Source organism: Pseudopodoces humilis, chromosome 11 (genome assembly GCF_049639895.1).
Source record: "Pseudopodoces humilis isolate 2021_Gansu_Grassland_sample_001 chromosome 11, ASM4963989v1, whole genome shotgun sequence".
Taxonomy (NCBI): domain Eukaryota; kingdom Metazoa; phylum Chordata; class Aves; order Passeriformes; family Paridae; genus Pseudopodoces; species Pseudopodoces humilis.
The window spans coordinates 16,212,258-16,234,891 of NC_142210.1; the positions used below are offsets into that span (position 1 = coordinate 16,212,258).

At 44.5% G+C, this 22,634-nt stretch overlaps 1 protein-coding gene across 2 annotated transcripts in view; it reads left to right on the plus strand.

Annotated features, from left to right (window-relative positions):
- The window catches only part of DIS3L2 (DIS3 like 3'-5' exoribonuclease 2), a 178,629-nt gene that overhangs the window by 108,303 nt on the left and 47,692 nt on the right, over positions 1-22,634 (plus strand). For both annotated transcript variants that reach the window (XM_014254371.2, XM_014254372.2), the window contains exons 13-14: positions 4,178-4,285; positions 7,646-7,879. In XM_014254371.2, the coding sequence (XP_014109846.1) occupies positions 4,178-4,285; positions 7,646-7,879 (342 nt within the window). The remainder of the gene's footprint in view (positions 1-4,177; positions 4,286-7,645; positions 7,880-22,634) is intronic.

The following is a 22,634-nucleotide window of genomic DNA, read 5'->3' on the forward strand; positions in this document are numbered from 1 at the left end:
TGAATTTGTTTGAAGGGAGCAAAACTACTCATGTGACTTTGTGAAGTTAAGGGATTGTGCTTGACCAGTGTTTGTTCCTTTTTCCCTTTGGTTGGCTGACCAGTTTTCCTCTTCTGTTCCTTGAAAAGCTGCTGCAAGTCAATTTATCAGAGTTGCTCTCTGAACGTGGCCAGTGAGTTAGTCCTGGCTTCAGCAGGTGTTTCTGATTTTATAGGGAACAGGAAGTTTTATCATCCCAGCATGTATGTGCTCCCTCCCACTGCCCACCTCCTCAGGAATGAGTCTGAGACTGGAAACTGACATTTGGTTTCTGGAAGCATTTTATTAGCTGAAGAGGCAAAACAAAACAAACCCCAGAGCTTTCAAAAGCAGGGATTTAGATCTTCCCATGCAGAGGAGCCAGCTGCTAAGTGGTGTGACCAGCTGTGGTCACAGGTCCATCTGTTTTATGATGCCAGCATGATGGTGTGTAGCACCCCCCAGCCCTCTGTCACTTTGGGTTTCCAGTGGTGCCATTGCTTTGGCTTTCTGGGATGGGTGGCTGCCTGCAGGGAGAACCAGCAGCATGGAGCAGACTGTCAGGCAGTGCTGGACAACTGAGTCTTGAGGGTAGTGCTGAAGATTTTGCATTTAGGACTTGGAAATAGGGAGAGAGAAATCCTCTGTCTATGGTTTGAAGTGCAGACCTGCAGCTGTCAGCATTGTGGAGATCAGCCTTTCACTCAAAGAAGTGCCCTTTCCAGTATCTCTTGGGCACTGCTAGGCTTGTGGGGAGAGATGATGTCTTTTATTAACCTGACTGAAAGAGGGGGTTTAAAACCAGACAAGCTCTCACCACCCAAGCCCTGGTTTCTAAGATACATTCATTAGAAAGGATTTCCTGGGGGGTGTAGCTCCTTTTTCACATTGTAAATTATTTTTTTGCCTAGCCCTGCTGGGCCTCTCCAACTGCATTTCTAGATTCAGCTACGTTTGCAAACCCCTTATTCCAGGTTTATGACCCTTGTATAAGCCCAGGTGACTTTATTTCCATCTGCAGTAAAATCAAGCTGAATGATGTGATCCCCAACATAGACACATCCGTAGCAATTTGCCAAGGAAACCACTTCCCACTGGAGGTGCAATCCCTCGGCAGCGTTTCAGCTCGCTGGATTCCTGCGTGCCCTGGCACTCCACAGGACAGCTGGCAGACACTGCTGCCTCTTGGCAGACAGTCACAGCAAGGGCAAAGCATTTAAAAGGTGCCGGGCAACCTCTGGATTATTCAAGGCAATTCTACACAACTCTTGATATTTTGCAAATCTGGACATTAAAGATGTGCTTAAGGAAATCTCCTCTCATCCCGTGTCTCTGTCAGAAAGAGATGGAGATAATCCTGTTGCCATAGTTCCTCTGGGCTGCCCCTGGGATCACTGCTGGAACATCTCGCTCTCTGAGTGTGACACAATTGTGACATCTTTGTATGTTAAATGCTGGGCTTGCAATTACTAGGAATCCTTTCAGGCTGTGACCGTTATCATGTTAAGGAAGAAGGAAATGTGTATTTATAATTTAAACTCCTGTACCTTGTGACAGTTGGTTTATTCTCCGTGTAGAGGGTGAAGAGGAATTGTAATGTTAAAGCAGGAAGCAAGGCTGTTGTGGTGTTGGAAACAGGCTTCTTCTAATTCATTAAGGTAGAATAAATTGAAATACCTTCAGTGCAAGGTCACATTATGTTATGTATGTGTTCGCTGAGCCCAGGAAAAGGTTGATTGTATTCTTTTTCCCCCATGAGACTTCCTCCCATGGCTTAGGTTAGGTTACTTTGCTTAAAGTTTCTTTCCTATAAAACAAAGTAACACAGGTTGATGCGTCCCTAACAGTAGATTGGTTACAGCTAATTGGTTGGTGGGTGTTTAGTGCTGTAATTATGATCTGAGTTAAAGCTTTGCTTGTGTTTCACATCATTGAAAGCCCTTCCATTGAATTACAGCCTCTTGAATTGGATATTAATCCTGCTCAAGTACACTTAAAGCAAGCATGGGCTTTTGTGTTCCATGTAGGCATTTTTCTAGCAAACTGGTATTGCTCCAGGAGATGTGAAAGGAAAGAGGGTGTGCAAAGGCACACAAATATTCAGTAAGCACAGACCATTATCAGATGATCAATCAGAGTTGGGGGAGAGAGAGAGAGAGAAGCAGCTTTAAATTCGGGTGGGAAAGGGCATGGGAGCTTTTATTAAATTACTAGTGTTTTGTTCGCTGTGGTCTGAACTTTGGGGTATTAAGGTGGTCATGGGTGATCTTAGGCAGGCAGGGATTTCCAAGAGTCTATAAAGCTATTTTCTCTCTTTTCTGATATGAGTTGGCATCACACAAAATTTACACCCTTGGGGTGCGGGTCCTTCCAGGCAGCATGGCCAAGCTCACGTACTGGGTCGGTGAGTTATGAATGTAGCAGTATTGTTAACATTCTGTTTGCAACTGGAATAACAGAGTTGGCGGCCTTTGTGTTGTAGGGAACAGCTTATCGTAAGCTGTGCCCTTGTGACCTTGCAGGCAAACCAGGGCTGCTGATTCACGGTGTGACTCCCTGACAGCCCCAGACCATACAGTTAGCCTTTTGGCAGTAGTGTGCACTGCAGTTATAAGAGATTTATAGCCATTTTCTGGTGCCAAACCACAAATTTGATGAAATTTTTTAAGTCTTTCCTTCAAAGCAAAAGGTAAGTGTAAAGTGTGTGCACTTGAAGAGAAAATGAGCACCTGAGACTCTTTTTTTGTACTGTTTTGAAGAGCAGTGGTTCTTCTGCCTCCAGGAGAAAAAGTTATCTCTGAAATCACTAAATAGGAGTCAGAGTTTGGAAGAGCTGGGATTTGTATGCCAGTCAGCTTTCTGCTGGTCCTCTCTTTACAGGCTGGCACACAGAGCAGTCAAAACGGAAACTAAATTAAGTAACTAAATTACTTTATGGCACACACAAGTAGAGCATTTCTCTCTGTTTTTCTGAAAAGCACCATTCCTTGTTGCCACTCAAAATAAACTAGAGGAATAATGTAGTGGTTCTTTGAGGGCAGCTATTGCTTCTTCACAAATGTAAACAATAAGAAGGGAAGTCAGAAGTGAAATTCAAATAATGAGTTTTGCTTCATTAAGCAGCTGCTAAAGATTATCTTTAATACAGACTTCACTTAGGAAATAACTCAGGGATGGTGGAAGCACTTGGAGCTACTCGGGTTTGCTCTAGCATGTATACACTCAAAAGCTTTAGCTTTGTTGGTGTAGTCAGGTGAATAATTTGTGATTTTGTAATACAATGTTCAGCAGCAGAAATATTGATTAGTTGTAAGGAATTAGGACATGGGTTAAAAAAACCTGCCAGAAATTTATGTTGGCTGACATTTTGTTGAAATGTTGAGTATAATAAAGTAATTGTTCTCCATTTGTAAACAGCATGGTCAATAGTCATAAAACAGGTTCACCTGCATCTGCAAGTTCCTGTCTGTGCTGTCAAGCATGCTTCAGTCTTTATTGAAGCCAAGCGTGGTTCCTGTGTTGCATGGGAGAAGTTTCATTTATGCTTTGTAAAGAGACAGCTTGCATTTACTTCTTGGTTACATGGTATTCAGTGGGAAAGCAAGAAGCACAGTTCCCAAATCTGACCTCTTCAGCTCCTGACTGCCAGGACCATGTTTCTTCAACATTAGATTTCCTAATGTGCCCAGCCTTCCTCATTCTTCCCAGTGCCAAAGTGGTAGCGGGAAAGAAGTGAAAAACAGAGCAAACTTTGTGACCTTAAAAGTCACAGTGTGTTTGCGTAACTAAAGATGCAGATTACTCCAGGATGCTTACTCCATTCTTTGGAGGGAAGGACTGTTAATGATTCCCAGGTTGGAGACTTGTAGCTGCCTCTGGTCTCATTGAGGGATGGGGCTGATGTAGATGTTGGTGGCCTTAGCCATGTCTGAAATCCTCTCATTTCAGAGGATTTGGTTTACTTCTTCATTCCATCCAGCACACTGTTTGCTATGTGATACAGCTCTGGCAGGGGTGATGCATCCCAGAACTGTGACATAGCCACTCCTGCCACAGAGAACATGATGCTGACAGCTTAACACATTTTCTCTTTACCAACTGGTCAGGGAAGCTTGTCCACACTAAAAGCTTGTCTCACCAAGGCTTTCTTCTCTTCCAGGTGATCCCAATGCTTCCCAGGCTGCTCTGTGAGGAGCTCTGCAGTCTCAATCCCATGCGAGACAGACTGACGTTCTCTGTGATTTGGAAGTTGACTCCAGAAGGCAAGGTACCTCAGGCAGCAGGCAGTCATCCTGCTAATCAATCCTCCCTCGGTGGCCAGCCCCTGCTCTTGTAGTGGTAAAAATGTCATCCCTTAACACTCAGGTGGATAGCAAAGGTGAACAATACTGGAAGATGTAGGACTGTCCCGGTGTCTTGTCTTGCTGATGACATACTGTGGAATTTCTAACTGGAATAATCTCTCAACATGGTTGGGAAAGGGTGAATATTTGTATGAATCTCAGGAATGGAGAATGGCCTGCTCTTTGCCAGGTCACCCAACCATTTAATGTCTTACCTCCAGCAGCAATTTGGAGCTAATGCTTTGGGTGGGACGAGATGTGCCCGCGGCTCCAGCCGTGCCTCATGTGCGCAGGCAGTTGTGCAATGTGGCGGATGCAGCAGTTTGCCTCTGTGGCCTCTCTGGTAAACTGACTGTTTAATTCCTCTTCAGAGCTGCAAATTATATCAATCCAAATACAGCATGATAGCCCTTCAGCAAAGGCATGGCTCCATCGTCTCCATGTGTTATTTCCAGGGACCAGTTGTGGAGGCTGGCTGTTGGTGCAGCCTTCAGCTGCCTGCCACAATTCCCCAGGTCTTCATTTCTCTCCCTTCCCCATACTCTTTCTTACCCTAAAACCTCCTCTTTGTTGATCACAGGATTCCCTTACTAATCAAGGAGGGCTAAAAACTGGCAGTACCAGAGCACTCTTTAGTCTATGCACATTTAGTACTCAGATTTTTAACCATTGTTGTGCTCATATACAACTCTTTCTGTAGACAGTATTTCTTGTCCAATTTAGTAATTTTTCACAAAGATTCACCTCCTTATTATTGTCCCAGCTGCTTTAATGGGTGCTGAATCAACCTTTGTGCTTTAACAAAATACAGTTGCAGTCCTGATTATGTATTTCTGCAGTGAGTCCCTGCTCTGGCACTGAGGTGGATTGTTTTTGTCCACAGTGAAGTGTTCTCCCTCCTTTAGCAACAGCATAATTGCCCATGAGGCCTTCTAAGAGTAGCTATTAGGTAGATCTTTCATTGACTGTGAGTCATCTTTGAACAGCTAAAAGTCAAGTCTTAATTAAAATAAGCTTTTAATTACATCTTGTCCCTTTTCCCATTCAATATATCCGTTGTGCTTCAAGCAGTGCTCAGTATGACCCTGTCTGACCAGTGAGAAAACAGAGGAGCTGTAGCATTCAGCTCAGGGAGAAGACCTCTGGAGTGGTCTGGGCCAGGGCCGTGCAGTCCCTGAGAGAACAGACTGCCTGTGACCATCTCAGCAAACTGGTTTCTCCTACAAGGCCTTTCAGGGTTACTCAAGGTCACTTGATGTGGATGACAGGTGAAGGCTGGAATTTATTCTTTCCAAGAGGAAAAGTGGTTGTAGGGCTTTTGCCCAGGAGGGCATTCTTCTAAAAGCTGGTATTTCTAGGCGTTACTATACCTGTATCTCAGTGCATACAGGATCACATGCTCACTCACGTTCTGCTGGGTGAAAGGGAGGTGAATCGAAGGCCCCAACACAGCCCTTGAAGTTTAGCTGTTGGTAGAGAGCTGTGGGAGCACTGACTGTGAGGACAGGATGTTCCTCAGGACTATGGATTTTTTTCAAAAGCAGGCAGAACTGGAGCCTTAGAACTTTAGAAATCCTTTAGAAGCTGGTGCTCTGTGTGGACTCTGGGTGCACCAGGTTTGCTGTGATGGGGGAGACCTTGCAGACTGGTCCTGTTGGCTACTCATTGTAATCTCCAAATCCCAGCTCACAACCTCCAAATGCTGCTCTTACACTGTACCTTGCCCATCCCTCAGCCATGGCACATGGACCAGCCCGTGGGAGCTTGCCCATTCCTCTGGTAGTGTTTCCAAAGCTGGGGCTGCTGACCTATTGGACATGCATCCCCCATCACCACAAGAAGCTGAACTGCATTGAACAGATGCAGCAGAACACAGAGCAGGTGCTGCCAGCACTGTCACAGCATCTCTGTCCAGCTTTGTGGCTTTCTCTTCCTTTCTTTCTCCACAGCACGGAGGAAGAGACACACAGAGAATAACCATGAGCTGATGGTCAGTGCACTTTGCACTGCAAGATGCTACTTGCTGCATCTCTGCTATTAAAGCACTTTGGAATTAGAAATAAGCTTAAAAGCCCTGTGACTTTCAGAGCTCTGAGTTGCTGAGTTATACAGCACATATGTTCTGTGATGCATTAGGGAGGGAGGCAGCAAAGGTATTTTGGGAATCAGTCCCTTCCTATTAAGAAGGTTTGTCTCTGAAGCAGTAACCTTGATGAGGCTGTCATAGAGAGCTCACTCTTCTCCCTGGACACTTTCACTTGCAAAATTTACCTTGTCCTGTTGGGCTGATGAAGGGGTAAGGTGGCACTGGCAGCTAAGGCAGAATTACAATTCTCCAATCAGTCTCTCAGCACTTGTGCTTTGAATGATTTATAACAAACTGCATCTGTCTCCAGAGCCTCATGCCAGTGCTCTTGACTTTTGTGAAGAGCCTTCTGCCCATGTCCCTTGGTGCTTTGTCACTGCCTTGAGGAGCTGTTGGATTCTCTTGCTGAAAATAAGTTTTCCTGTATGCTTTAGGAAATAATTCCAAATTCCTACTTCTACACCGTTACTCTTTTAGGGAGTTTAAAATGGGAGTGGCTTCTGGTTTAAAATAAAATAATTTTATAAGCAATTTATTGAATAATTTCCTCCCAATTCCAAGGTAGTTTGGAAGCTCAGAAACGTTCCTGGCTTGAGTTTGAACCTAGAACCATGGACGCGACCAGCGAAGCAAGGGGTCAGTGACTGTCCATCTCTCCTCCAGATCCACCAAAGTCCTACTCAGGCACTTTCACAAGTGCTAGTCAGATGTTGGGGTTCCTTCAGTACTCCTGAAAACAGTATTTTAAGGCCAGCCCCTTGTGCCCTGGTGGCCACACTTTAAGTCATTCTGCTGTGTTTTAGGAAGGAGAACCTCTCTGGCATGTGTGTATCTGCCTGTTGTCAGTCCTGCACCTGGTAACCTGTGAGTCAACAGACTGGTTTCAGCTCCCAGATGGTCTGTAGTTCTTTGAGCTCTGTGAAGGAGGGAACTCAGGTAGAGGAGGGGGATCCAAGGAGTCTCCTATGTACATGCACAGTATATTGTTATCTATTACTTGCATATACACGTTACTAGATACTAGAGAATCTGTATGGGCAGAGGGCCTGAAGATCTCAGTGGGACAAGATCTTCACTCAAACATCACAGGTAGTGGGGAAGTCTTTTGTCATTCCTCCCAGTGTTTGTACAACTTCCCAAGCTTTTGTGCACTAGAAGAATGAGTCCTGAGATCAATTTACACTTTACAATTTTGCAGATCCTTGATGAGTGGTTTGGGCGGACGGTCATTTGCTCCTGCGTCAAGCTCAGCTATGACCATGCACAGAGCATGATTGACAGCCCTGGGAAGGTGTTGTCACCTGAAGAGCTCCCCCCTGTCTCACCTCAGCACTCGATAGCCGAGATCCAGGAGGCTGTGCTGAACCTGCATCGAGTCGCGCAGCACCTGCGCAAGCAGCGCTTCACCGAGGGTGCCCTGCACTTAGACCAGGTGAGTAAGTCCAGCCCCTTCAGGCTTCACCAAAGCAATTTCACCTTGTACTCTCTAAGAATTTCCTGGCCAGTCTGAAAACTCCAAGGGTAAAATCAAGGCTGCAATAGAAAGGCAGGTTTGAGTGCCAGTGTATTCTTAAGAGCGGCATCAAATTATGTACCATAAGCACTAAGCAGGATGAAAAGAAAAAAAATCCCTCTTTTTAAAGGAGTGATCCATTTTCCAACATTTTTCAAAATCCTAAAACCTTGTTGGACTGGGTAAATGATTCATACAGTGAAACAAATTATGACAGTGTCATTCATTATCATGCAGTGCAGATATAAGTATACATTTCACTGGGAAAGGCTCATCCTCCACATTTCTTTCTGTGCTTGCAATATTCTTGTTTTCCACAGCTTTCGTAGCAGTTCTCTGTGCTGGGAAAATGGCTAAATGTTATCTAAGCTAATACTTGTAAGTGTTGGGTGTGTTTCAGAGGAAAAAATGCTAGTGAGGAGGTTTTCTGTCTGGGGTGATTTAAATAATCTTGTATCAGGAGTGGTATGTGTCATTTCTATTTTACAAGGAGATCCAGATATTTTAGGCTATCACAGGAAAAAATACTTTTGCGTGATGTTTAGCTGCTCTGGGGTAGCTTCTGATAGTTTTTGTGAATAGGAGGTTCCAGTAATTTGTAGAACCCAGTGGTCTTCCTGAGCAGGAGACACTATTGTTTCATTTTGGAAAATGAGTGCTGACCAACATATGGTTATTGCTGAGAAAGAAGCTAGGAGTGGTGGAAACAAGGCTATTGTATGTAAAACATATGTTGTGACCCTCCCATTTTCCTTAGAATTGTAGTGTTGTCTCCAGTTCCAGGAAGGTCTAATTTTAGAGAAATCATTGCAGAACAAGAGGAGCAAGTGTCTATAACCTGTTACCTTCCCCAACAGAGCACACAGCTTACTCTGGTGAAGCTGCTGTGAAGAGGAGGCAATGTGCTTTCCCCCATGTCTAAGATGGACAGAATGACAAATTTGTATCTTGAGTTTCAGCGGAGGAGTTTTTATTTTAGGATAAACCTTCTGCTGTAGGCAGTGTGGTGTCTGAGGCTATCTTGCCTACATCTGTTGTAGGAAGTCCCAGAGGACTGGTTCAGCACACATAAGTGAGCCTGGAGCAAGGACATTTGCTTAAGAACCCCCTAAATTAATTTTAAAATTATATTTAAATAATTTTTGGAAATCAAACTTCCACTTTGAAGTTTTCTTAAACATCTCCTGGAACAGAGACTTCCTTCTTTGAGGTTTAGCATACAATAGCTAATAAACTGGGCCTTTGTTCCCATGCACATCCTGAACGCTGGAGAAACATAAAAAACACAGCTTTTGCCTGAGATCAGCTTGCTGGGAAGCCTTGGAGGTATCTGGCTTGGAAAAAGACTTCATGGTGACTGGGAGCTGTGGCCCAGAAAGGTCACCGGCTGTCTTCCACAAGTCACTGTTAGAGTGTAGTTCTGAGTGCTCGCTGTGTGCCCCTGAGTTGAGTTACCTGTTATCAAACTAACCTCGGGGGAAATATGCTTTAAACCAGCTGTGACATTTTCAATGGGAGGATTTGGCCAGGGAAGCATCCTGTTCCAGTGATAGCCCATAAAAGATTAGCTGTGTTTTGTTTCACTCTGTGCTCTTACAGAGGAGCCATTAAAGAGAACATATTGAAGCATCATTAGTGAGATTGGGATTAAAAGCCACAGTGAAGGGCACCAGAGACAGTTGATTCCTGCTCAGCCTGGTTCCCAACCATCATGATAAACTGAGTTATATCTCACAAGTGGCACTTTACACTGTGCAGAATCTCTCTCCCCTGGCAAGAATGTCAAAGTAATGGTCTCTGAGAAAGAGGCATATTTTAGATCAAGGGACACTTTCACCACACTTGGTCGAGTCAAGCACTGCCCTGATAGCTTTATTTTGATAAACTACACCCTCCCCAGCCCATGGAGGAAGTGGTTGCTCCAAGGCCTGAGTATGAACCGTGTGTGAGGGACATGTTTGTGGACATGGCCAGTGGCGTATGGCAGGACAAAGCAATTTCTATCTTTTAATAGAAGGGGACAAATTCCTCTACTTTTGCTTCCCCAGTTCTCTGAGTTCCCATGGGTCCAGCTGTGTGCTGTGTCCCACTTCCAGTCCCAACTGAGCAAGCAAGGGTGGGTCCAAATGGAAAACACACCTTTCTAATCACTGGACCTCTCACTGATTTCCTGTTGAGTAATGTAAATCCTGAACAATGGAAGACAAACTCCAGCAGGAAGCTTGGGGCAATGAATTATCGAATTCCAAATAAATATGTGAGTGAAGGAAATGATCATCCCACAGTCTTAAGGGAGGGGGTAGCTGAGCATGGATGACTCCTGTGCTTTTTTTCCAAGGGATGTGAGCCCTCTTCCTATACATTGTGTTATGTTTGAGAGTTCTACCATGGGGTAGCTCCTGATTGAACAATGATGACTTTTTTTGCTTACTTCCACCCTGCCATTTTTCAGTGTGAAGTGTTCCTGTGCTTCCTGTTGGTATTAAGAATATCCTGGGGGAAAGAATCTCCCATCCTCCTTTGCCACTGGCTGTGGTGGCCTTGGGCTAGTGCTCTCCCTGTCTGCCTCAGTTTTCTCTTTGGAATGATGCTGATCTGTCCCATGGTATCCATGTAGTTTAGGATTTATTCCCCAAAATGAAGAACATTTCTCAGATGAAGCCATTCATGGGCATATCTTAACAGCAGAAGTACTGGCTGGCCAGGAAACTCCTTGGACCTGACACAGGATGGCTCCAGTAGGATGCAGCAGTGTCAGGCTGGTCCTGATGGAGACAGAGGAATGTTTCCTCTTTGAATGCCACTGCTGAATTGTTACGACCTAATGTGAGAGCAGCATCTGCTTGTGCAAAGTTTTATCTTTTAGCAGCAATTTTAGAAGGAAGAATATATATATATATATATATATATTTTAATAACTTAGGAATTACATATCTAGGTCACACAGAAGACCATGAGACATTACAGAGATAGTACACAGTCTGGAAAGCTTAGGATTTGTGGGTTCAGTGTCAGTATATGTGTGTCTCTTGGGGCTGTGTAATTTTGAATTCCTGCTTTAGTTTAATCCTGGCCGTGACTTTAACCTACATACCTGTGACCCACTCTTTCCCCCCACTCCCCAGTTCCTTTCATGCCTCTGCAGAAGTCTGGGAATCCTGCCAGGATTGCAGGGAATCCTGCTGCCTTGGGCCTTGGGTCTGAGGACCTTGTTTGCAACCAGAGCCACACATCCATCATTCCGTGGGGATCCAGCTGTCCCTATAGGCCCCTTCTGGGGCTTTTTCCCTAGGAGATGGTTTCCTGTGCTGCCTGCCAGCTTCCTAGCTCCAAAAAGCAGCTGAGCTGAGTTTTAAAGATTTAAAGACTTTGCACCTTCAACAGCTAAGAAGCTTATGAAACTTTGTCCACACAGACAGAGATTAATGTATTTCTTTTCCTTCTCATTCAGAGCTACAGCTTTTAGGTGCAAAGGCAAGAAGTCTTGTATGTGACTAAGAAAAAATGTTCAGGTATTTACAATATTGTCTTCACCCCCAACAACTCTTTCCTGCACAGGACCGTGAAATGCCACCCTTGTGCTGTAATCTCACAGCTCCTGGTGTACCAATCTATAAATTGTAGCAGATATCTGACCTGGTTTAAAAAGCAAAGTGAGCACAACCCGCCGCTTTCATTTTTTTTTTCCTGGCCAGGTTACTTTGAAGCTGGATCACTTCCCCAGCCCACAGCTTTTAGAAACACTAGCCAGAGAATCAGATAGAAACTTGCTTTCAACAAAAACCATCAAGCTTGCAGAAAAGCTCCTTAGCCTGCCTAGAGGAGACGTGCTGATAAATGGTTCTCTTTTGGCCTCAGCAGTTTAGAAATGAATCACGAGGACAGATGCCTACGGGAAGACAGGTTAAAAAGGATTTCTGTGCCTTTTTAAAATGAGAATACCCCAGGATGCTGATCTGTCTCTATGACAACTGTCTGTGAGCTGAGTGTTTCCTCTTGTTGTGCCACTGATTCTACCTTTACCAGCACACTTACACCTGGGTGCTCAAAACATCAGCGTTGGCCAAAGTTCCTTGTGAGATCAATCCAAAGTGCATTTACATTGTACCACTTAGTGGCACTGAATTCTTTGCTAGAACAGCTTCTCCTCTTGTTTTCTGCAAAACAGACATTCAGCTTTGCAGGTGTGTGGGAGAAGGGAAGGGAAAAAAGGACAAAAATGACAAAGATGAGAGTATGTTAAAAACGCAAATTTAAGTGTTGAATTGGTAGTGAAATGGTCTCACTTCTTCTTGCTCCCAGCTTGTGTATGATGCCATTGTCTTGTCATGTCATGTGAGCAAGGGTTGCTGTTCCCTGTGGGTCTGCATTGTTTTGAGTAACTTAGAGGTAGCAAAAATTGTATTGTTGTAGCTCTGTAGCACATTGGAGACCTATGGTCTTGTCCCATGGTTCCTGGGGATAAGGAAATTGGTGCTCTTTGAGAATATCTTTGTTTATTTAAGACTGGTGGTACTGCTAAAGTAAGACAGCATTTAATAGAGCTTCAGAAAACATAGGGAAACAAAGATCCCAAGCACCATGATGTGTGCAGAATGCCAGCTCCAAACCACCCAGGTACATGACACATATGATTTAGTATCCAGCTCTGTGTAGTTTTTGAAGCTCTCAGAACCTAGTCTGCCTACTTGATGCAAATGGCTTTGAGAAGGTGACTCAAGCCACTCACATGGAAAGCAAGGAGGAAGGACAATGCATGTGCAGGATGTGACACTGTATGTTGGGAAATTTCCATTTTTGTTATAGCTAATGGGATAGGACAGATGTATTTTTAGACAGCTGTCCTTGCTGATGCTGTTTAATTGTAAATCTCAAGAACCACAAATTAATTACTCTCATTATTAAAATTTTCCAATATGCAACTGCTGGAAATAATTATGGGAAATTGTTTTGTCATATTTCCTGCCTCATATCTGTATAGTAAGCATTCAGGTCTTTTATTCTTGCTTTGTGAAAGTAATAAATATTTCTACCCTGGTTAAACAGTCATTGTGTGCAAAATACAGTTAATTAGTATATGAATAGAAGACTTAGCATTGGAAGAAGTGTTTAGATGGGACAGAAAAGGGCTATAATGTTGCACAGACTTCAGTCTGAGGTGTTTACTTTAATAGCATGTTCTGAATTTATGTCTTAAAATGCTGCTGGGGCAGAAAGGTTCATCCTGGCTTGACTGTTCCCTGGAGTGATCCTTAGGTTTTCTGTCCAAGGCTGCTGTATGTGCTACCCCTGCACACTGAGTGCGTGGACTATTCAAGGGAGGAGTAAACGGCTTTGCTCCAGCCCCTGACTGGAGCAGGGGTTGCATCTCTTGGTCAGTCTCAGAAAGAAAGCTGTGGTGCTCATTGCATGGCATGTGACATTGGTACCAAATTCATCTCAGGTTTGAAGAGTACGTACCTGGCTGGACACTTGGCTTTGGTGCAAGAGAAAATCCAAAAGACCCATCTATAAAAGCCTGAAAACTGCTATGATACATCCCTAAAGAGGCTGTTACAACAACAGTGCATGAACATGACAGCAGAGGCAGGGTGGGCAGTGTGTATGGGGCTGTGAGATAAATGGAAAGTCAGACTGACAGGGAGCTTTCATTATTCACTTCCTATCACAATTCCACCATTGTCTGCTCCTTCTCTTTGATGTCTGGTTAAAGAGACATCACTGAAACCCAGATTGGGGACAGCAGGTGCTATATGATCATTATGGACAGTTGCTTATACTGTGTGATACATAAGGCAGCTGGGGGAATGTTGGATGTACTTGGAGATTAATTTCTTTTGGGGATTTTGTGTCTTTTGCATAGCCCCAGTTAATGCACCAGAACGAGCACCTGAGGCTGCAGCTTCCTCCTGGGGAATGCTGCTCTTCCCTGCAGGAGTACCTAAAATGCATGAGAAAAGGTATGCCAGAAAAGTAGGGAGGATTTTCAGCATGTCTTCCCTGCAATACTACAGAGGAACATGGTGCTTGAAAGGAAAATGGGAGATGTCACCACTGTGACAGCAGCAGCTATGGCTTAGGTTGGGAAATGTGCACACACACCGAGGATCCACATGGGATGGAGGTGTTATGGGATCATATTATAGAGGGGATGTGTGTTGGCTGAGCATCACTCCGCTTGCATGGAGATGTTTGCATTGCCAGGAGGTTTTAAAATAATTTGACTAAATTAGGATTTTGAGTGGAAAGCTCTCTGCATCTAGTCTTTTGCCCTGGGATTTTAATGAAGTCTTCCCAGGGGTGTGAGTAGGATTGATGTCCTCGCACATGTCCTGCCGTTCCCCAATCGTTCTTTTAGAGCTGAGCAGCTGTGTCCCAGCAGGAGCAGGTGGTGAAGTGGTAGAGCTGGCTTTGGCAGGAGGGGAGAGTCGGACACTGGAGCACAGGGCTCGGCTGTGGAGTGTTGTACTGGGAGCCACTGCAGCCAGATGTCTGGGCAAACATAGGCAGGAAGGAGCTCCCCACACAGTGGTGCTCTGGCATTAATTTACCATCAGTAATGCAAGAGTGGGTTACAACTTTATTCTTCCTGGAGAAAGTATTCCAGCCACTAGCTCAGATGCTTAAGACCTCTGGTGATGTACAAGTGGTTTGCTTCTAAACAAACACAGCATAACCCTTGAGTTTTATTAAATCTATCGGACATGCAAGCTGAGAAACTTCTCTGTAAAAAACAGGTCTTTTGCTTTAATTTTGAGATGCTGTGTAACACAGCAGAAGTGTTCTTCTTTTACCTGCTAGCCTCAGAGGAGAGAATCAGAGGAGAGGCTGGCTCCATCCTTCCAGACAATGGGAATGGTATGAAGAGGTGAAGCAGTTGCCCGAGCTCACATGGTGTGTTGGTGGCAGAGCTGACAGGACTTTATCTGATTCCCCTGCCAAATCCAGTGCCTTGGGCCATTCTCTTCATCTCATGTTTATTACAGCTGTTGAATAAGAACTGGTGCTTCTTTGTTTCTGCTGTGTATTGCTGGCCCAGTTAAGGACAGGGTTTTTTTTTCCTGGTTCTCTAGCAGATATATCTCACAATTCAGAGCAGAGAAACAAGGAGGGCTGAACTGTGGCCAGCCAGTGCAAGAGCAATTGGTGTGTTTCACAAGTAACCTCTCTCCCCATTCTTTTATGTTCTTGGGTTTTGCCTATGTGTGCCAGGACCAAGCCAGTGGGCTGCTATCCCATGGAAGTCCCTCCTGCTTGCCTGGGACAGAGTTGCAGTGGGCATCATTAGACCTTCCAAATTGCTCGCCTTTTTCTGTTGATTGAATTCAGTTGGTGATCAGCCATTGTAGAAGGGGGGTGAGCTGGCAGTCATCACATGCTGACCTGCAAGCAAGGGTGAAGGTGTTTGCAAGCACTCCAAATTCACACATGAAGTACACATCTCTTGGTTCTGTGGATTAGCTCTTGCAGATGGATCTTGCCCTTGCCTTGTGATAGACAGCCTGGTGTCATCTGCTCTTAGGGACCTCAGACAGTGCCAGATATCATGTCTAGGGGAAATAGAGGGCATCTGTGTTGGCTTAGTGTGATGGAATGTGTCCCAAAGGTGATGCTGATAGCTCAGGTGAACAGATGATTCAGTGCTTGATCCAGCCGAGCAAGCTGCTCACTGGTATTTTTGAAGTTGACAGGGAGAGTAGTGGCTTCTGCTGGCTATATTGAAAAAGGTTCAGGATGGAAAAACTGGTTCTTAATGAAGCAGAAGCAAACTGGTTCTTCAGTGTCTCTGATAGCAAGACAAATAAAACCTAGGAAAACACATGTTTGTGTAGAGGTATATATGGGGTGAATGCTGGGAGGAAATTCTTATTTTACATATTCTGCTGAGGAAACAATCCTTGCTCTCAGAGCCTTGCCCTCCACTTGATGGTGTTTTTCTTCCCTGGTGATGAACAGACGTCATCAGAAAGTCTCTTGTTGTTCCAGATTCTGTTTATCACGTAGTTGAACAAAGACTTGACAAGGGCTTTTTTTTTTTTTCAGGTATTAATTATAGTTGACTGCATGGCTAATCCATCATCCTCTTTAGATGGAGTCACTGGGTGTTGACTGATATAACTGCAAGTGTATCAGTCTGCCATGGGTGAAGATGTAGCAGCTCTTTGTCAGAGCCCTTTCAGTTTCACCCAACAGTATACAGAAGAAAGGATAATTGTATAATGACAAAAGACGATGTTTGGAAGGAGATGAAAGATTCTGACATTACAGTTCTGTGATTTCTTATTACAATTCCAAAGTGAGAAGGGAACAATTCATGGCCACAACTCATTTTATCAGGTGTTTCTGGGTATGATCACTCCTGAGTCCTGGGATATTTTATCTTTTGTCATTCATAGCATACAGATGCTGAAGTACAAAGAAGCTCAGAAAGCACCTGTGGTTTTCATAGCCCACTGAAATGAGACTACGGAAGCCTAGCCAAGATCCTCAAGCTGAGCTGAGGACAGAGCTGATCATGCCCCATCTGAGGAAAGCAGTGCCTGCTGAAGTCCACTTTTGGGTTTATCTTTAAGTGTTCTAAGTCTAAGCTCACCTTCTGAAATGATATGTCCTGTTAAAGTTTGCAGTGATTCATTTGGAGTATATTTTGTTGAGTAACCTCTTGGGTTTGTTTTGAAAGCACGTGGCTTTGAATCTGTCTTGAGTAGTCTGGATCATTTCTCTTGCCCTTTTCTGCATCTTCGTGTGGTAACAGGGAAGTTGTTTAAGCAAACAAATGTAATTCAGATTATGGATTTCCCCTGAATATGGAATTGCGTAAAATGGGAGCATGAAGCATCTCAGATAAGGTTGTTGGTCCACGTTGCACTTGTTTCCTTAGTTGGGATTTGAGGAAGACCTCCTCCCTGAGTGTGCTCCTTCTTTGGGCAGCTCTGCATTCACTTGTGGGAGACACATTCCCTGTCATTTCCTGCTTCCATCTTGAGGCACAAACACCCATCTCTCCCCAGAGATGTGTATTCACAAGTTATTTCATTGTCAACACCTTAAACCTGCCAGCACTACTAAACTTTGCCCTCTGAAGGAAGCGTATTTCTATTTTGGATTTCATCTGATAGCTAATGTCTTGCATTTGTGCTGATTACCAACTAAGTCCATTGCCCATCTGGGATGGGATGCCATTAAATTGGTGGCCACTTGAAAACTAAACAAGAGACAGCGAGAAATTAGTCTCAAGAGTTTGCTGGACTTGAGTGGCATGAGGGACTTGAGACATCTGGGAGAAACCAGCCATGCAGAATCACTGTGGAGAGGTTTTTGCAGGTAATTCCTTTAACTGGGCTTGAAAAATTTGCTTCTGCCACAGAAATACAAACTAACCAAGCAATCACTCTTGCTTGGTTTTTGTTTGTTTTTTTTTTTTGAAAAAAGCCAGCCTAGCCTGAATACAACAAAATTTAATTTGTGCCATCCTTGACAGCTGAAGTAAACCTGCCCTGTGATGGGTTTGATCTGTCTGATCCTGCAGAACTGGGGGGCTACAGAGCTGTCACTTACTGGGTGTCTCATGGCCATGCTGAAAAATTCAGTCCCGTGAGTCAGCAGGAGGTTTTGCATTAACTTTAGGATTGTGGTTTCACCTCAATTTCAAGGTCACTGTTTTAATCTCAAGACTATCCTTGCTTTTCTGAGTAACAAACCCCTTGATCCAGCTTGCACTTTATTTCTGATTAGCATGTTAGAGTAGGACCTGACCCACAGTACTGGGAAGTAAAATGCTTAAATAGCTAAAATGGGATTTGAAAAAATGCAATTTATTAAATGATTTCTCGGTCATTGATGTGTTTAGCAGGTATAGAAGACAAAATGAACTAAAACAGGCCTTGGCATTTCAGAAAGTGAGTCATTTTTTCTGTTGCATCATGTATAAACTTTTCCCTACTCATGTATGTATGGTTGAAATTACTTTGAGGTTTTGAATTCTCACTTCAGCTCTCTGGTTTTTATTATTTTCAAACATTACTGAAAGTGAATTCCTTTCACATTTGCTTGTGACACATTTCCTTGCTGTTTAGCTGTTGTTTTGTTTTGTTTTTAATAAGACAATGGGCAACATATAGGTGGTTAAATGAGCTGGGGAGTTACTGGTTTCTCATGTTCAGATATGAGTAAAAGTTAGGTTTATTGATGGATCAATAACATTATTCCAGGTGGAGCTGCTGACAAATATCCATTACCCAGGGGGCTAACCTTGAAATCCTTTGGCAGTGTGGTCATCTCTTTTCAGAATCTCGAGCATTTATAGAGGTTTCTTGAAATCAGTTTAAAGACCATGAACATGGAGCTGTTGCAGCCAGCTGAGATAGTAAACAGGTGTGTCTTTCCTTAAAAATGTGCAAGAGAGTACTCCGAGGTTCTCCACGTTGGAAGAATGCTATTGCTCAGAGTCCCAGGAATTCTGAGATAAAGAATAGAGTAAGATGAGGACCAGGAGATGCCAGGGAGAAATATGGTATCTGAACAGAGTTTCCACAGGCCAGGCCCAGCAGAGAAGCCAGCTGGTCTCCACAAGCCAGGACCAAAAAAATGCTGTACATTCTTCTTGGGATGAAGAAATCCAGCAGACAGAGGTGTGTCAAACCTGTCCTTGTGTGCCCGCTTCGTAGGGAGAAGTGGATATGCCACAGGAGTGAACTGGACGACCTTTCTTCAGAGTTCACAGCTGCCACCTGCAGCTGAACTCTGCAGAGGACAGAGGATTTGCCCCAGCCCCAAGCAGTTGGACAAAGTAACATCACGTGGGCATCATCCCTTCAGGAAAATTGTCTGTAACTTACTTTACACCCAGCACTGAGGATCAGTGGTTTTGCCACAAGTAGCCTTTGTCATACCCTTTGTTGGATGCAAAACACAATTGAGAGGAGGAAGATTTACTGAAAAGAGCTTGAATTAATTTTCATTTTGAAAGAGGGAAGGATTTGGAGAAAGGTTTTTTGTTTGTTTGAAATAAAAAAACCCCAAACCATTCCCGTACCTGTTGCCCCAAATGTTTTTAGAACTAGTGTGCAGCTGCACAGTCTGCCTTGTCTCATTAGAAACTTGCTTGATCTTCAGTCTTGGCAGATTCCATGTGAGTCTATGAGATCTTTTAGAAGGATCAAAAGTGACTCTATGGTATGAGAGGGTAGGAATCTCCCAACTTATTGAATGTCAGCTGTGACAGTGCAGTTCCTAGCGTGTGTTGTGTCAAGGCTCTGCAGTTATGGCATGCTGGAAATGTAGAACTGGAAAGGGCTTTAGGAGATGATCCTTTCCTTTTCCTGGCAGCAGCAGGAGCTCAGCTGGTAGCAGTTCTGAGCCGTGTTTGTTGCTGCTCTGTCACTGAGCCTTTGTAGCTGCTGGGACCTGTGTAGCCAGAGCAAGTTGCTCCTGGGGTTGTCTCCATGACTTTCACCCTCCAGCCATACAGATACAAAGTGGGTGAAAGAAGTTGCCGTTGGACCTGTCCCTCACGTGTGCCCAGTTAGTCACTGTCTGGAATCTGAAATGCTAAAAGCCTGTAGAAACCTTGCAGGGAAGTCAGCTGAGTGTGCCAAGGTCCTCTGGGGTAGAGTTCAGCAGTCTGAAGGGCTCACCTGATTACAGCAAGGTTGTCATGAAGAGTGACTCACATGAGATTATCTTTGATGTCACTGTTTCTTCCCATTACAGTTGACAGAACAGTTGATCAGAGCATGGTAATAATGTGGGTTCAATCCCCCTCTGGGCCATCCATTTAAGAGTTGGACTTGGTGGTCCTTGTGGGTCCTTTCCCACTCGGAATATTCCGTGATCCTGTGACAACCTGCTGGCTGCAGTTGTGGTGGGGTTTTACTTGCTGGGGCTGCAGGGCAGTGCCAGGGTGTGAGATGCCCTCATGTGCAGTCTGGGCAGCGCAGCTGGATACTCCTGCGGCTTGTGGCATCCCATGGGTGAGAGGCATGGCTGAGGCCACCAGTGTGGGCAAAACCTAGCAGGGACCGTTGCTCTTCAGTTTTAAGTGAGGATTTCAGCTTTAGGTTGGGTTTATGGAAAGCAGCGTGAGGTTTGGTTTACAGAAGGAAAAAAAAAGTCTTTTAAAAAAGCAATTTGTTCCTGCTTTCTGTGAGCAAGGTTTCCAAACGGACTCGGTCAGTTCTGCAGTATGATCAACACGACTGGAAAAAAATACCAAGTGAAGTAACACAGTGGCTGTGGTAAACATGAACTGGGGCCTTGGAAGTAACTAATGGCATACCACAAAAGAGTCTCCTTTCACCCACCAAGGACGGTGCCAGCAGCAAGCACTGCCAGCGCTGGCGTCTAGCAGAAGAAAGCATCATTTGGCTCCCTTTTGGATTTCATTACTCTTCCTGCACTCCTGCTCACAGCAAAAGCCTTTCCAGTTGTAAAGAAGTGAATTAACTGCCTTCGTGTCAGTGATGGATGAGGCGCTTTCTCCCCCTTCAAAGAGAGGAGCCGTGCCGGTGAATGCGGGACGGCAGAGTTGAAAAGTCCAAGCGGAACAGGAGAGCCCGTGTGGTGACCCAGCTGTCAGGCAGGACACCCTGGGGACAGCTCCCACCACTGCCCTGTGAGTGGGGAACAAAAACCACTCTCAGCACGCTTGCCTGGCCTCAAGGCTCTTTTTTTTGTCTGTGTCCTGCTTTCAGTGGACTTGGGCACATCCCTGAGCACACAGCAGCCGTTTGTGCGGGTTCAGGGAGCCTCAAAGGCTTTCACAGGGAGTTCCTCCAGGCTGCACAAAGCGGGGTTACCATGCTGATACTTGGGAGATCTCCTTTCAGGCCTCCATGGCTAATCATATTAAAGGTGACCTCGTGGGCAGCGCTCTCCATTGTTGCCATATGTTTTGTCCAGTGCTTGAGTGATGTTGTGCATTGGAATGTATTCATGCGTCGCCTAATTTAATCACCAGGCTTAATCCCCTCTCCTGTTCTACACCCTTAAAATTTACTGGCTCCTTTCTAGCCTCCCATGCATTGTCTGGGTCTCCTTCACAGGCTAATACTGATGCCTGGAGATATTTTTATTTATTTATTTACTTTCAGAAAGTATTTAAAAATATAATCTCAACCATAAGCCTCTCCGAAGGGAGAGCAGGCACAGTGGATGCTCTAGCAGGCTGATCCTTCTTCCCTGTGATCTTTTCCTTCCAGCTTTTCCATAGAGAAATTAGGGATTAGGCTCGTGGGTTTAAAAAAAATGAAAGTACTACGAATGGAAAAAGGACTGAGAAAGCGGTGTGTCTCCTTTTAATATTGTTGGAATAAATAACTAATTTTAAGAACTTGACTGTCTCTGTAAAATATGGTGTTGGTTTCTGCCTTTAAAACTTACTGCTTTGGTATAGACAGCTCCTGTTCCAGGGCTGACTGGACAAAATTAACCCAGCAAAGACCCATGTCCATCAAGCTGGGAAACTGCAAAGCCTGATTTATGCAAGACTACTGCAAAACTCAGATAGCTCTGCAAGAGCTGCTGTGCTCCGCAGCAGACAGGCATTTCTAGGGAGCAGGCTTTTGCAGAATGTCTTATAAAGATAATTTCCAAAAATTTTGGTAAGATTTGCTTGCTCCAGCTGATGCTGCCTTTTGAAGGGGTATGTTAAAAATGGGAAATTGAGATTCAGTTGTATTGTGACTTGATTTAGGTGTGGATGGGAGCAGTCCTGGCCAGGGAAGGCTGTGATGAGATTTTAGGGGGATACACAATCAGCTTGCTTGTATGCTGAACTCCCAGGGGCAGGAAATCTTACACTTGCGGAGGCAGATTGTTAAATAAACAACCTCATGCTGTGGTTCAGCTCTTAGACTGTCCTGCTCTGCTACAGCATGCTGGTACCCACACTTCTAAACAGTGAAATACGTCCTGGGTGTCTTTGAAACCTTAAACATAGATTGTATTTGAATTACAGCTTTGAGTTTCCCTCTGTATGTGGGTGTACGTACACAAGCACACATGAGATCCCTGCAGCCAAGTTCTCACACATGAGCTTGCTGACCTTCTCTGACTGTGTGCTATGTTTTAGGTCTGATGGAAGGAAGGAGGGATGACGTAAAAGGTTGCAGATTTGTGGCTGGTTTTAAAAATAGTTTTAAAATATTATGTATCTTCATTTTAAAGAAATGCAATACTGCTTGGAAACCACAGCTACTGAACATAAACCATGTTGAGCCCCTTACATATGTTTAGTCACAGCGTGGAACAGAGCATTGTAACATCCTGCTGTGCATTAACACTGGAAGAAGATTCCCCCATGCGCCAACAGGGATCCACAGCAGTATCATGGGCTCTGACATCAATTTGGCCCTACAAAATGCTATAGAATTTACACCTTCTCAGTGTGAACCTTACCAGAGCCCTTTCTGAAGTGCCTACATACAGAAATTGCTTCTCCGCTGAAGCACAGCCGTGTTGGAGCCAGAGGACAGCTGGCCATGGTTTAGCTGGAGGGCAGGGTGCCTGTCCCGCTGCCAGGGGTTCTGGGCTTGCTGGGACAAGTCTCCTGGCCACTGTCCATTCCTGCTTCCTTCTTTTCCTGTGACAGAGGAGCCTGGAGCCTCTAGGAAAATGTGGGCGGGAGCAGGTTTCTGCCAGAAGAATTTAGCCGCACCACAACCAGTCTCTTCCC